This window comes from Hemitrygon akajei, chromosome 3, assembly GCF_048418815.1.
Source record: "Hemitrygon akajei chromosome 3, sHemAka1.3, whole genome shotgun sequence".
Lineage (NCBI taxonomy): Eukaryota > Metazoa > Chordata > Chondrichthyes > Myliobatiformes > Dasyatidae > Hemitrygon > Hemitrygon akajei.
Window position 1 is genome coordinate 102,388,350 of NC_133126.1, and position 15,550 is coordinate 102,403,899.

At 43.7% G+C, this 15,550-nt stretch overlaps 1 protein-coding gene across 9 annotated transcripts in view; it reads right to left on the minus strand.

Annotated features, from left to right (window-relative positions):
• paplna (papilin a, proteoglycan-like sulfated glycoprotein) overlaps nt 1-15,550 on the minus strand; it is a 420,656-nt gene that overhangs the window by 312,833 nt on the left and 92,273 nt on the right. For 7 of the 9 annotated variants that reach the window (XM_073040509.1, XM_073040506.1, XM_073040505.1 and 4 more), the window contains 4 exons: nt 14,991-15,114; nt 14,826-14,909; nt 13,705-13,877; nt 10,123-10,249 (listed from right to left, as the gene is read on the minus strand). In XM_073040509.1, coding sequence (XP_072896610.1) covers nt 10,123-10,249; nt 13,705-13,877; nt 14,826-14,909; nt 14,991-15,114 — 508 coding nt within the window. The remainder of the gene's footprint in view (nt 1-10,122; nt 10,250-13,704; nt 13,878-14,825; nt 14,910-14,990; nt 15,115-15,550) is intronic. The other 2 variants (XM_073040502.1, XM_073040504.1) reach the window with 1 other exon arrangement.

Genomic DNA, 15,550 nt, shown 5'->3' on the forward strand with positions numbered 1-15,550 from the left:
CTTATTTCCATTGACTCCATGTAAATACAGACGCAAAAAAACCCATTTATGATCTCCCCATTTCTTTTGGTTCCATACATAGTTGACCATTCTGATCTTCAAGAGGACCAATTTTATCCCTTACTATCCTTTTGCTCTTAATATACCTGTAGAAGCTCTTTGGAGCTCACCTTGACTGCTAAAGCTACCTCATGTCTTCTTTTAGCCCTCCTGATTTCTTTCTTAAGTATTTTTTTGCACTTTTTATACTCCTCGAGCACCTTATTTGCTCCGTTTCCTATACATGGCATACATCTCTCTCTTCTTCTTTATCAGATTTCCAATATCCCGAGAGAACTAAGGTTTCTTATTCTTATTCACTTTGCCTTTAATCCTGACAGGAACATACAAACTCTGCACTCTCAAAATTTCTCCTTTGAAGGCCTCCCACTTACTAATGACATCCTTGCCAGAGAACAACCTGTCCTAATCCATGCTTTTTAGATCCTTTCTTATTTCTTCAAATTTGGCCTTTTTCCAGTTTAGAACCTCAACCCGAGGACCAGATCTATCTTTATCCATGATCAAGTTGAAACTAATGGTGTTATGATCACTAGACCCGAAGTGTTCCCCTACACACACTTCCGTCACCTGTCCTAACTCGTTTCCTAATTGGAGATATAATATTGCATCCTCTCTAGTCGGTACCTCTATATATTGATTTAGAAAACTTTCCTGAACACATTTTACAAACTCTAACCCATCTAGAGCTTTAACAGTATGGGAGTCCCAATCAAAATGTGGGAAATTAAAATCCCCTACAATCACAACTTTATGTTTCCTGCAGTTGTCTGCTATCTCTCTGCAGATTTGCTCCTCCAATTCTCGCTGACTATTGGGTGGCCTATAATACAACCCCATTAATGTGGTCATACCATTCCTGTTTCTCAGCTCCACCCATATGACCTCGGTAGACAAGCCCTCTAATCTGTCCTGCCTGAGCACTGCTGTAATATTTTCTCTGACTAGCAATGCCAACCCCCCCACCCTTCATTCCTCTGCCTCTATCACGTCTGAAACATCGGAAACCTGGAACATTAAGCTGCTAGTCCTGCCCCTCCTGTAGCCAAGTTTCACTAATGGCTACAATGTCATAATTCCACATGTCAATCCACGCCCTCAGCTCGTCAGCCTTTCCCACAATATTCACATTGAAATAGACACACTTCAGAAGATTATTACCACCACACACAACCCTTCTATTTGTGACTTTGCATGAAGCTTTAACATCATTTATTTTCACCCCCGCTCCACTATCTGCTCTGGCACTTTGGTTCCCATTTCTTGCAAATCTAGTTTAAACCCCTCCCGCACCCCACAACAGCACTAACAAACCTCCCTGCAAGGATATTGGTCCCCTTGTAGTTCAGGTGTAACCTGTCTCTCTTGTACAGGTCCCACCTGCCCCAGAAGAAGTCCCAATGATCTTGAAATCTGAAACCCTGCCCCCTACACCAGTTCCTCAGCCACGTGTTCATCCTCCAGAGCATCCTGTTCTTACCCTCACTGGCACGAGGCACAGGTAGCAATCCTGAGATTACCACCCTCGAGGTCCTGCTTTTTAACTTCCTACCAAGCTGTCTATACTCACTCTTCAGGACCTCCTCACTCTTTCTTCCTACGTCATTGGTACCGATGTGTACCATGACATCTGACTGCTCACCCTCCCATTTCAGAATGCTGTGCACGCGATCAGAGACATCCCTGACCCTGGCACTCGGGAGGCAACAAACCATCTGGGAGTCTCTGTCACGGCCACAGAACCTCCTGTCTGTACCTCTACCTATTGAGTCCCCTATCACTACCGCTCTCCTCTTCTTCCATCCTCCCTTCTACACTGCAGAACCAGACTCAGTGCCAGAGATCCTGTTGCTGCAGCTTGTCCCAGGTAAATCATCCCCCCCAATGGTATCTAAATCGGTATACTTGTTGAGGGGAATGGTCACAGGGGAGCCCTGCTCTGCCTGCGCTTTCCCTTTCCCTCACCTGACAGTAACCCAGTACCTGCGTGCTGCTTCTTTGCGTAACGGCCTCCCTGAAGCTACTACCTATAAACTCCTCATTCTCCCGAATGATCCGGAGGTCATCCAGCTCCTGCTCCAGTTCCCTAATGCGGTTTGTTAGAAGCTGCAGCTGGATGCACTTCTTGCAGGTGTCGTTGTCAGGGACAAGATACTCTGTATTGAATACAGAGTGGATATCTCATTGAAATGTACTCTGTATTTCATAGAGAGTGGGGGTAAGATTGAAATGTACTCAGTATTTAATGTAGAGTAGGGATCTCAGTGAAACATCCTCAGTATTGAATATGGAGTGGATATTTCATTGAAATGTACTCTGTATTTCATAGAGAGTGGGGATCTCATTAAAATGTATTCAGTATTGAATATAGAGTAGCGATCATATTGAAGCGTACTCAGTATTGAATACAGAGTGGATATATCATTGAAACATAGTATAGAATATAAAGTGGGGATCTTATTTAAAAGTACTCAATATTGAATATTGAGTGGGGATCTCATTGAAAGGTGCTCAGTATTGAATATAGAGTGGGGATCACAGCTCCCACTTATCCCATTTAACCTGTCTCAGTGCGGTGGACTTTAGGACCCGGGGAATTCAGTGCGGTGGTCCTTAGGACCTGGCGGAGCTCGGGACCCGCCACCCGCAGTGTTTCTGTTCCATTGACAGGGAGCGATCACGATTGAAAATAAACTGGAAATAATAAAGCGTTTGGAAAGAGGTGAAACATCATAGGTCATTGGAAAAGCATTAGGCTACAGTTGGTCAAAGATCGGAACAATTTTAAAGGATAAAGTGAGAATAATGGAGCATGTGAAAGGCCCTGCCCCGAGGAAAGCTACAATTATTACTAAGCAACGCAGTGATTTAATTATTGGAATACATATGTTTCTTAAGTGTTTTATATGCATAGAAAGGTAAAATATATACTATATACTAAGACAAATGTTTGACTAACTAATGCTGAATAATACCGGATGTACTTGTTCCGATTTACGTACAAATCTGACTTAAAGACAGACTCAGGAATGGAACTCGTTCATAACCCGGGGACTGCCTGTATTAAATATAGAGTGGGGATCTCATTGAAACATACTCAGTATTGAATATAGAGAGAATCCTGGGGGACTTCCGGTAAGACGGCGATTGCTTAGCTGCTCCGAACTTTTGTTCCGTTACTGTCGCTACCTTTGCACTAAATGTCTCCATTTTTTAAACCTTAGTTAGGAATTATTTCGGTATCTCTTACTTGCCTGTGAATATATCTAACTTACAATGTCTAGCAAGAGTTCTAAATCCGGGAGAAAAGAAACTATGACCGCGTCGGACGAGACGCTGGTTGCGCTGGGAAAGCTCCGAGACGAAATCTTAAAGGAATTTAAAACCGCTTTCAAACAGTTAGAAGACAAACTGGATCGGATCAACGATAAAGTGGACAAACATGCTGAACACTTATCTCACATCGATTCGACTTCTGAAGATTTAGAAAGTCGTGTTCGATACTTGGAGACTCTCTGTTCCAGCTTAGAGGAAAAATCTAATAAACTTCTTTCCAAAATGGTGGATCTCGAAAATCGTAGCAGACGCTGCAATATCAGAATTCTGGGATTACCAGAGGCGACTGAAAAGGGATCAACCATGAAGTTTTTCACCAAGTTTCTCTGTGAGTTATTCGGGAAAGATTTGCTTCCGAAGCCGCCCGAGCTCGAACGGGCACACAGAGTTTACGTTCCCCCCGGAATTCTGGGTTCCCGTCCGCGACCAGTAATCCTGTGTTTCCATCAATACCAGGTAAAACACAGTCTGATTGTGGAGGCACGTCGCAGAGGCTCTTTTTCTTTCCAGGATAAAACCATTCGCTTTGTGGAAGATTTTGCACCCCAGACCTTAAAGATGCGCGCTGTTTAAAGGCGTAATGAAAGTGCTTTTTGATCGTGGTTTCAAACCTTCCCTTTGTAACCCTGCTGAGCTACGAATAAAGCTTAATACTGGGGAATTCAAGTGGTTCAAATCAGCAAAGGAAGCTGAAGCGTTTGTGGCAAGTCTTCCGGCTATCCAGTCATCTTCAGAATCTGATCGGACCTCCTAAAATGGTGGATAAGTACTCCTCGTAGTAAAATTACTTTCTCTGGACTCGGAATTCACTTGAATCACTCAGACATTATTCATTGAAACTTTAAGGGCTGTTGACAATCTCTCCCGGGATTTGGTGTGTGTGTAACCTATCTTTATTCTTGTATAACTTTACCTACAGAGTTCTACAAATAATTCTAACTTGTTTTGGAGGTTCGAAGTCTTTAGTGAAGGCCTCCCTGTTTGTCGGTTCACAGTTCAACTGCTGATTTATTTTTCCTTTGCTTTAAATATTTATTTATTTTATCTTTTTCTTTTCTTCACCCCTTTTTTCTAATCTCTGAATTTTTCTCTCCCTTCTCTGTAAATGGTTGATAAATACTCGTCTTGAATTTATAATTTTCCCCTTCCCCTTCTTTTTTCTTTTTCCTTCTTACCTTTTTTTTTCCCTTTCTCTTACTTTATTCTTCTATAATTTTTCGCGGGTAGGTTAGTTTTGGTTTTCTTCCAATTTTCTCTGTATTAAGTTGTATATTTCTGCAGAAGGTGTTCTAATCTGTAGTTATGTTTTCTAGTGCATAAACTAGTTATTATTTGCTATAGTATTTATACAGAACTGTTGTTAATGACACAGATCTGGAAGTTGTATTTGGGTTAATTTTTTTGGTAGAGCTAGCTACTTGTTTTGGTAGCCATCTAGTTTTGGGTTGTGCGGGTGGGGTGGATTTTCCAGTTCCAACGTCTTTTTATTGTTTAGGACATGTTTATATTTTGACCTTACGAATCTATGTTTACATCTCTGCTCCCAGACTGCTATTGTACTGCTTGATTTTTTATATGCCTGCTGCCTTTTATGCATTAGTAATTGATAATGGCTAGTGCACTTAAATTTGTGAGCTGGAATGTAAAGGGACTGAACCACCCTGTTAAAAGGAGGAAGGTATTCGCACATATTAAACAACTCAAAGCTGACATTGCTTTCCTCCAAGAAACTCATATTCATTGTTTTGATAACTCCCGGCTTCTGTCAAAGTGGGCGGGTCAGCATTTTCATTCATCCTTTGCCGCTAAAGCCAGGGGAGTTTCCATTCTTATTAACTCAAATATTCCTTTTGAACTCCATAATAAAATATCTGATACAAATGGCCATTTTATTATTGTTTCTGGTAAACTATATAACACTAAAGTTGCACTAGCAAACCTGTATGCCCCCAACTTTGATGATGTTAACTTTTTTGAACGGTTTTTTTCCTCACTACCAGACTTAAACTCATACTCTCTTATATTGGGTGGTGACTTCAACTGTTGGTTGGATCCTAAACTGGACCGATCGTCCTCTGTTACCAGATCACCTACTAAATCTGCCTTAGCTATTCAATCGTTTCTCTCTAATTTTGGTATCTCTGATATATGGCGTTTCCTCCATCCTACGGAGAGAGATTATTCTTTTTTCTCACATGTTCACCATACCTTCACTAGAATTGACTATTTCTTACTCGATAACCAACTTATCCCATTTGCCCACTCTTGTGACTATCAGAGTATACTGATTTCTGACCATGCCCCAATTACCCTCTCTCTGAACTTTCCTGGTCTCCCTCAGAGGAACAAACACTGGCGGTTTGATTCAACTTTACTATCGGATGATGATTTCATAAAATTTATTAAGGACCAGATAACCTTTTATTTTAACACTAATACATCACCTGAAGTGCCATCCCAGATTGTCTGGGATGCCATGAAAGCATATCTGAGGGGTCAAATAATCTCTTACACAGCAAATCTCAATAGAAGATCCCGTGCAGATCGAGCAGACCTCATTAACCAGCTTAAAGATTTGGATCAAATATATGCCCAAACTAAGAACCCTGAATTATACAAGAAGCACGTTGAACTCCAAACTAAATTTAACCTTCTGTCCACTCAACCTGTCGAACGCCAACTTCTCAAAAGCAAGAGCCGCTTTTACATTCATGGGGCTAAGTCTGGTAAATTCCTAGCCAATCAGCTGAGGCGTTCCAAAGCCAAACAACATATTACAAAGATCTGGAAGGAGAATGGAGACTTTACATCGGATCATTTAGAAATTAATGACGTATTTAAAAAATTTTACTCTCAGCTTTATTCCTCTGAATCCCTGAATGACAATATCACTGTGGATCAATTTTTACAGAATCTGAATATCCCTTCACTTTCATCTGATTTCAAAGCCAAACTCAATGCGCCTGTATCACCAGAAGAAATATCTTTTGCAATTTCTGCACTGTCCTCAGGGAAATCTCCTGGACCTGATGGGTTCCCTGTGGAATTTTATAAATCATTCTCCTCACTTCTTTCTCCTCAGTTACTTTCAGTATTATCTGACTTATTTAATTACAGCAAATTGCCACCCTCTTTCAATGAGGCATCTATTATTCTTCTTTTAAAAAAGGGCAAAGACCCAACAGAGTGTTCCTCGTACAGGCCGATCTCTCTGCTCAATGTTGATGTAAAGATCTTAGCTAAAGTGTTGGCTCATAGATTAGAAACCATTATTCCCTCCATTATCTCTGATGACCAAACAGGCTTTATTAAAAACCGTCTCCCTTTTTTTAAACATTCGGCGTCTATTTAATATTTTATACTCAGTTCCAACTGGGACTCCTGAATGTGTTATCTCCCTTGATGCGGAGAAAGCATTTGACCGTATAGAGTGGAACTACCTTTTTGCAGTCTTAGAAAAATTTGACCTCGGCCAAAGTTTCATCTCTTGGATCCAATTGCTGTACCTGTGTCCTACTGCTTCTGTTCTAACTAATTTTCAGAAATCCCAAGTATTTAATCTCAAACGTGGCACCCGTCAGGGATGCCCCTTAAGTCCCTTTCTCTTTGATTTGGCTACAGAACCTCTGGCGATAGCATTTCGAAATTGTCCTGAATTGACCGGGATTTGGAGAGGGGGTGTTGAGCATAAAGTTTCTCTCTATGCTGATGACTTATTACTCTTTCTCTCAAATCCGTCTACATCCTTACCTCTAATGATTTCACTTCTTGACCAGTTTAGCCAGATTTCTGGCTATAAACTCAACTTACATAAGAGTGAACTTTTCCCAATTAATAAAGAAGCACAAGAACTAATATTTCGTGATCTCCCTTTTAAAGTAGTCCATAATCAATTTACTTATCTTGGAATTACAGTCACAAGGAAGTTTAAAGATCTCTTTCGTGAAAACTTTGTCAATCTTTCATATGCTATAAAACAGAGTCTGGTACAATGGTCACCTCTATCTATGTCTTTGGTAGGTCGTATTAATGTTGTTAAAATGTATGTTCTTCCCAAATTTTTATACTTATTTCAATCTATCCCAATTTTTATTCCTAAATCCTTTTTTGATTCCTTAGACTATTATTTTGTCATATCTGTGGCAGAATAAGCGCTCTAGAATTAATAAAATCCACCTCCAAAAATCTAAAAAAGAGGGTGGCATGGCTTTACCTAACTTTCGCTTATATTACTGGGCAGCTAATATACGTTGTGTTGCCTTCTGGTCTTTCTTCCACGGTCAACCCGAGTGCCCTAACTGGGTGGCAATGGAGTTGAGCTCCACTAAAGAATTATCTATATCTGCACTTCTTGGCTCTGCACTCCCTAGCAGTCTGCCCAGATCAATAGCTAATCCTCTGGTCAGACACACTTTGCGTATATGGGCTCAGTTCAGGAAATGCTATGGTTTCCAGGGGTTTTCAGTTTCTAGCCCTGTCGCACATAATCACCTTTTTTTACCTACTACATACGATTCAGCATTCCATGTTTGGTACAAGAAGGACATTAGACATTTTGAAGATCTCTTCATTAATAATCGCTTCGCTTCTTTTCAGCAGCTCTCCGTTAAGTTCAACCTGCCTAACGCTCACTTTTTCAGATATCTCCAAATCCGACACTTTACTGCTCCTTTAATTCCTAACTTTCCTGAAATGCCTGCGAAAAATGCTATGGACCTATTTCTTTCCATTAATCCACTAGGTAAAGGTTTAATTTCAATTATCCGAGATAAACTAGCAGCCTTACGACGGGCCCCTGTGGATAAAATTAAAATGGCCTGGGAGCAGGATTTAAATATCTCCTTATCCGAGGAGAGCTGGGACTCAGTTCTCAAATCGGTCAACTCAACCTCCCTTTGTGCTCGCCATTGCCTCTTACAGTTTAAGATTGTTCATAGAGCCCATATGTCTAAATCTAAACTATCTCGATTCTACCCTGGCATTAGTCCGCTTTGTGATAAATGCAAGAGGGGCGTGGCCTCTCTCATCCACATGTACTGGTTCTGTCCTAGCTTGGAGAAATTCTGGAAAGATGTCTTCACTACATTATCGGGTATTCTGAATCAGCACCTAGAACCTAACCCCTTAATTGCTCTGTTCGGTTTTTGGGGCGAGACAGATTTATGTCTGGGTCCGACCAAATGCCGAATACTATCCTTTGCCTCTCGCCTGGCAAGACACTTGATCCTCCTCAGATGGAGAGATGTTGCCCCGCCCACTCATGCACAATGGCTTAACGACATTATGGCCTGCTTGGACCTCGAAAAAATTCATTATTCAGTTCTTAATTCGGATCTAAAGTTCCATAAGGTCTGGGGACCTTTTATCGAGTACTTTCATAACCTTCCTCTTGACTAGGGTTTTTTTTTTTCTTTTTTTTTCTCTTCTTTTCGGTCCCTTACTTTCAGCTCCCTTTTTCTTTTTTTTCTTGTAGTAGGCATTATTATCCCTTGTTACTAAGTGTATTCACAGTCTGGGAGTTTGACTGTCCTGACTTATACTCTCTATATTGTGTGGTGGTTGGTCTGGAGTTGTTGTTTTTTTCTTGTGTTGTGGGGATTGGGGAGGACACTAAGCTCACTTGTCTTTAATTTAGGTGCTTTTTTGTTAAATTCTCTTCGTTTGTAGCATATTGTTATTGTATGCTTAATCTTGCACTGTATTAATGCTCCCCACTGGAATTTGGGGTTTTTAATTTTGTAAAATGTTTTGAAAAAATAATTTTAAAAAATTTTTTAAAAAAAGAAATAAAGAAAGAGAGAGTGCTTATTGAAACGTACTCAGTATGGAAAGTAGAGTGGGGATCTCATTGATAATGTACTCTCTATTGAATATAGCGTGGGGATCGCATTGAAACATACTCAGTATTGAATATACAGTGGGGATCTCATTGAAACGTACTCAGTATTGAATATAGAATGGGGATCTCACTGAAACGTACTCAGTATTGAATATCGAATGGGGATCTCATTGAAACATACGCGGTATTGAATATAGAGTGGAAATCTCATTGATCCATACTCAGTATTGAATATAGAGTGGAAATCTCATTGATCCATACTCAGTATTGAATATAGAGTGGGGATCTCACTGAAACATACTCTGTATTGAACATAGAGTGGGGATCAAGAGGATGTTTCCAATATCGATTATTTAGCATGCAGCATGGAACAGACCCTTCTGACCCTTCGAACCCCGCCACCCAGTAACCCCCGATTTGTTCCTAGCTTAATCGCAGGACAATACACAATGACCGAGTAAACTACCAACTGGTACATCTTGGGAATGTGGGAGGAAACAGAAGCACCTGGAGGAAACTCGCGTAGTCATGGGGAGAAAGTATAAACTCCTTACCAGCAGCTGTGGGAATTGAACCTGGGTTGCTGATATTGGAAAGCATTGTGCTAACCATGCTACCCCTAATGGGGGAAGTCTAGTACTAAAGGGCAAAGCCTCTGATTAGAAGGACATCCATTTAGAGCATTTTGCCAGGGGTGAATCGTTGCCACAGATAACTGTGGAGATCTAGTCATTGGGTATACTTAGAGTGGAGATCATTGTACTCAGAGTTTTTCTGTCTGGCTTGTTAAACACCCCCGATCATCCTCTGGTCACAAGATGCTTTGCCTGCTTATAGAGAATTTCACTGAGAGGGAATGGGGAGATGTGTTAGAAACAGTCACTCACCACCCCCACATTCTTTGCTGCACACACTCCAGGAGCCCACACTCCAGATGTAACCCTGTGACTGCTTCCTGCGGCGTGAGAGGTAATACTTGTATTCAATGCCGTGGTTGGGCTCCTGGCTAATGATCTGTGAAGACACAAGAGGTAATTTCACATGTAACATTGGTGCTTTTGAAATCAGCATACGGCAGAGCAAATGGTCTCCTCCAGAAAAGGTGTACGTCGATCTGGTACTCCTTGGAGAGAGGTTACTGTGACTTCCCCATTGGCCAGGGAATGTGAACAGTGACACATATCATGTGAAGGCCAGCATGGATGTATTGGGAATAGTGGTCTGCTTCTGGGTTATATACCTAACAAATTCCAGCAGCTGTGGCTATCAGCAGTTCACAGGTTGTGGCCCTGGGGTGTCCCAAAAATGCAGGGCCAAGGTTCCATACACAGCCCCAGTCACTCAATGCTCCCTATGACTTTAACTTGGCAGGATTTACACAGTAACTGGTGGAGCCTTCAAGAGTACAGGATGACCAGCGTTCCCCCACTAGCCGTTTGAAGCTTCTCCGGGTGTTCTACCCACCCCCACCCCCACTCCCAGATAATGTTGCCACTCAGAATAAGCCCTTAGTGGGGATAGTTAGTGAAAGGATTATAGTGGTGTGTGAGTGTGTCTGTCTGTGAGTGTGTCTGTGTGTGAGTGTCTGTCTGTGAGTGTGTCTGTCTGTGAGAGTGTGTGTGTGTCTGTATGGGTGTATGTGTATGTGTGCATATCTGTGTTTATGTGTGCCTCTGTGTGTGTGTGTGCCTTTGTGTGTGAGTGTGTGTATGTATGTGAGTGTGTTTGTGTGTGTCTCTGCGTAAGTGAGTTTGCGTGTAGGTCTCTGTGTGTGTACGCATGTGTAGGTCTGTGTGTATGTGAGTATGTGCATGTAAGTGAGTGTGCGTATAAGTGTGCCTGTGTGTGTTTATAGGTGTGCGTGTGTCTGTGTGTGCATAAGTGACTGCGTGTGTGTATGTCTGCGTAAGTGTATGTGAGAGAGTATGTGTGTTTGTGTGTAGGTCTGTGTGTGCATGTAGGTGTGTTGGTGTGTGTGTGGGTAAGTGTGTGCGTATGTGAGTGTGTGTGTACAGGTATCCCCCGCTTTACGAAAGTTTGCTTTGCACCACTTCGCTTTTACAAAAGACCTACATTAGAACCTACATGAGGAAATCTGCAGATGCTGGAAATTCAAACAACAACACACACAAAATGCTGGTGGAACACAGCAGGCCAGGCAGCATCTTCGTCAAGATCTCGGCCCGAAACGTCGACAGCGCTTCTCCCTATAGATGCTGTGTGTTCCACCAGTATTTTGTGTGTGTTGTTGTTTACATTAGAACCTGTTATCACTAACCGAAAGAAATCTGAAGAGGATTTTCGCTTTTACAAAAAAAGGCACCCGCTTTAAACTTGTGTTTACCTCAAGAAAGACTACCATGACCAAGAAGCCTTGCGTGGGCAGGTGTGTGCACATGCGTGTACGTGCTGATTTTTTTTCCTCTACAAATCGGTTTTGGCTAAATCTTCCCAATTCTGGTAAGTGAAACTACACTGTACATACATTATTTCTACTTTATATAGGCTGTGTATTTATATCATCCCTGCTTTTACTATATGTTAGTGTTATCTTAGGTTTTATACCAAATAGCACATGATTTGGTAGGTTATTTTTTGGGTCTGGGAACGCTCAAAGATTTTTCCCATACAAATTAATGGTAATTGCTTCTTCGCTTTACGCCATTTCGGCTTACGAAAGATTTCATAAGAACGCTCTACTTTTGGATAGTGGGGGAAACGTGTGTGTGTGTAAGTGGGATGAAGATGAGAAGGTTGAGAAGGTCGATGATCAGCAGGGTCACAGTAGCCCAAAGGACTTGTCTCCGTGCTCTTTGTCTTTGCAACTCAATCAGCTCCCCACTGACACCATCCTGGAGTTTTCACTGACCAGAATCCAGCTGGATTGTCTCAATAGTGCCAGGTGGATTCATCACTGAGAGTGTGAGTGACCAGTCCAGTTGAGTTTCCAGTGCCTGGGGACAATCAGGGTGTTAGAAACATAGACACATAGAAAACTTACAGCACAATACAGGCCGTTCAGCCCACAAAGCTGAGCCAAACATACCCTTACTTTAGAACCACCTAGGCTTACCCATAACCCTCTATTTTTCTAAGCTCCATGTATTCATCCAGGAGTCTCTTAAAGGACCCTATCGCCACCGGCAGCCCATTCCACACACTCACCACTCTGTGTAAAAAAAAACTTACCCCTGACATCTTTGTACCTGCTTCCAAGCATCTTAAAACTATGCCCTCTCGTGCTAGCCATTTCAGCCCTGGGGAAAAGCCTCTGACTATCCACATGATCAATGCCTCTCATTATCTTGTACATCTCTATCAGGTCACCTCTCATCCGCCATCGCTCCAAGGAGAAAAGGACGAGTTCACTCAACCTATTCTCATAAGGCATGCTCCCCAATCCAGACAACATCCTTGTAAATCTCCTCTGCAACCTTTCTATGGTTTTCACATCCTTCCTGTAGTGAGGCAACCAGAACTGAGCACAGTACTCCAAGTGGGGTCTGACCAGGCTCCTATATAGCTGCAACGTTACCTCTCGGCTCTTGAACTCAATTCCACGATCAATGAAGGCCAATGCAACGTATGCCTTCTTAACCATAGAGTCAACCTGCGCAGCAGCTTTGAGTGTGCTATGGACTCAGACCCCAAGATCCTCCACACTGTCAAGAGTCTTACCATTAATACTACATTCTGCCATCATATTTGGCCTACCAAAATGAACCACCTCACACTTACCTGGACTGAACTCCATCTGCCACTTCTCAGCTCAGTTTTGCATTCTATCAATGACCTGCTGTAACCTCTGACAGCCCTCCACACTATCCACAACATCCCCAACCTTTGTGTCATCAGAAATTTACTAACCCATCTCGCCATTTCCTCATCCAGGTCATTTATAAAAATCACGAAGAGAAGGGGTCCCAAAACAGATCCCTGAGGCACTCCACTGGTCACTGGCCTCCATGCAGATGGTGTTGATGGTGGGCTCAGAGGATCTCAGCACCCTCCACCCAAAGGATATTCCCTGCTTGCCATCCCTCAGGAAATTCCATTACCTTCCACCACTCAAAATAGACAAGCCCCCTTCAGTGATTCTGACCCAGAGCGAGGAGAGGTTTCCTCACTTGAGAGAGGATTGCTCTCCGAGGAAGGTTCCTCGTGTGCTCTGAGGAAATGCCTTCCTTGGGGAGGATCTCTCACTCAGGGATGAGCCCTGACAGGGAGGTTCCCTCTCAGAAGAGGGGCTAATTTCTTGCTCAGAGAGCAGTCAGTGGAGGCTCGCTCACTCGGGAGAGGGGATGAGTCTTCACTTGCTCAGAGAGGATGTCTTGCTTGGGGGACAATTTCTCAGTTTGTGAAGAGACAGGATCTTTCACTCGGGAAGGGAGAGCCCCTCCCTCGGAGAGGGATCTGGTGCCTGTGTAGCCTGCTACCCTAGTTACAGGCTCTGTGCTTGTGACACTAACCTCAAGGATGAGGGGCTCAGAGGTGGGCCCTCGTGCGTGGATCACCTCGGGTGCCAGGTCTCCCTCAGATCCGCGTGCATAGTGTAATAGTGTGCTGGCGATGTGCAGAGTGCGACTGTAGTCGATGGTCCACTCTCCATTCAGGTAGTACTCACCCTGGGCGTTTCTCAGGGCTGTAGACAGAAAGACCGGGGATTACCGCTGGATGACGCAGGATGTGTAGTGGGGATCGAGGGAGGGTCAGTGGGGTCTGCATGGGCTCAGGAGGGTCAGGTAGGGGGAAACTCAAAAGGCCATAGGGTAATTGCTGGGAATGTGGGAGCAGCAAGGACTCTATACTGGGCCAACACACACTAACAGGCTGAATGGCCTCTATTGCTGAGGAGGGGCCTGGAACCAAGGGCGACGGGGTGGGTAATGATGCAGATCAGGTGGTAGGAAAGGAGCATTCATCGTTCACTAGGGCACTCAGTATGTCCTCGCTTTAACGAAGCCTCCGCTCCCCAGTGAAGGAGGAGCAGGAATATCAATGGGGAAGAATGAGGAGGGGGCATGTGAGGGGAATTCTGAGTGGGAGATGAGTGGGAGAGTGAGGTGGCGAATGGGGGGACAGAGAGGAGAGTGAGGGGGGGAGTGTGAATGTGAGGGTTGATGTGGGGAGGCGTGGGGGGGAGTGAGGCGGAGAAGTGAGAAGGGGTGAGGGCAAATGTGAGGGCAAGTGTGGGGATCCACGTGGTGTGTGAAGTCCCATGGGAGAGGCCCAGCAAAGGGGGATTTTGTGGAAGGTAGTGTTGGGGTACAGGACATGTCAATTTCTGACTCTCCACAGCAATTCTACTCCAGTCTCCAGGAACCATTCCTGCCTGTGCCACATCCAACAGAATTCCCAGACTGACTGGCCATCACCAGGATGGTGGTGGTAATGCTGAAGAGTCAGCTGTGGTGATTCTGTGTGGAGTTCTCCCAGAAGGAGCAGACAGAGAGTGTCTCAGCATCACAAACACTCAGTAGGAGGTGTGGGAGGATGAACAGCAGCACCTGAGGAGTCAATGTCCATCCTTGCACCTCACATCCTGATGCAGAGTGGGTGGTAGGGAGAGATGAGAAAGATTGTGACCTACCGAGGAAATTACGTGTTGGGAGCACCTCCCGGATGTGAATACTCATGGCGCCAATGGGGATGACGTGGATCTGGTTGTAACCTGCTATGAGAAATGAGTGGTGATGACTCACTGGTCTGCCACATAACATGTCTACACAGACAGGAATGGATCACAGCACCATACCTTTGGGCAAATCAACAGTGTCAAATATCCCCCCGACTTCATAACAGCTGCTGCCGTCCCCTCCACATTCCAAGCATTTGTCCTCAGTCTGTAATGACTCCAACGTGTTGTCACAGCCAACCGTCTAGAATGAAGAAAGCCAGTGTTATCGAGAGGCATAGGGACTCACTCAGACTGAAGGCACACAGGGAGGAAGGGTTTGCACTGCAGAGAGAGAGAGGTCAAATTCACTAGTGTGTTGGCTAGAATGGGCTGTTCACTTTGAGGGATGCCAGAGAAGGGCAGAGGTTTTGTTTTCCCTGGGGCATTAGAGATTTGGAGGGTGGGGTGGGGTGGATGTCCTGACAAAGGTATATATATTATGACAGACCATAGTATGACCACCCTTCTGCCCACAATGTTGTACTGACCATTTAAAATACTCTAACCCTTTCCTCACGCACAGCCTACCATTGTTCTTTCATCCATGTGCCTTAATCCCTAATGTACCTGTCTCTACCACACACCCAGCAGTCTCTGTGTAACCTCTGATATCACCCTCTCCCCGTCTTTCCTCCAAA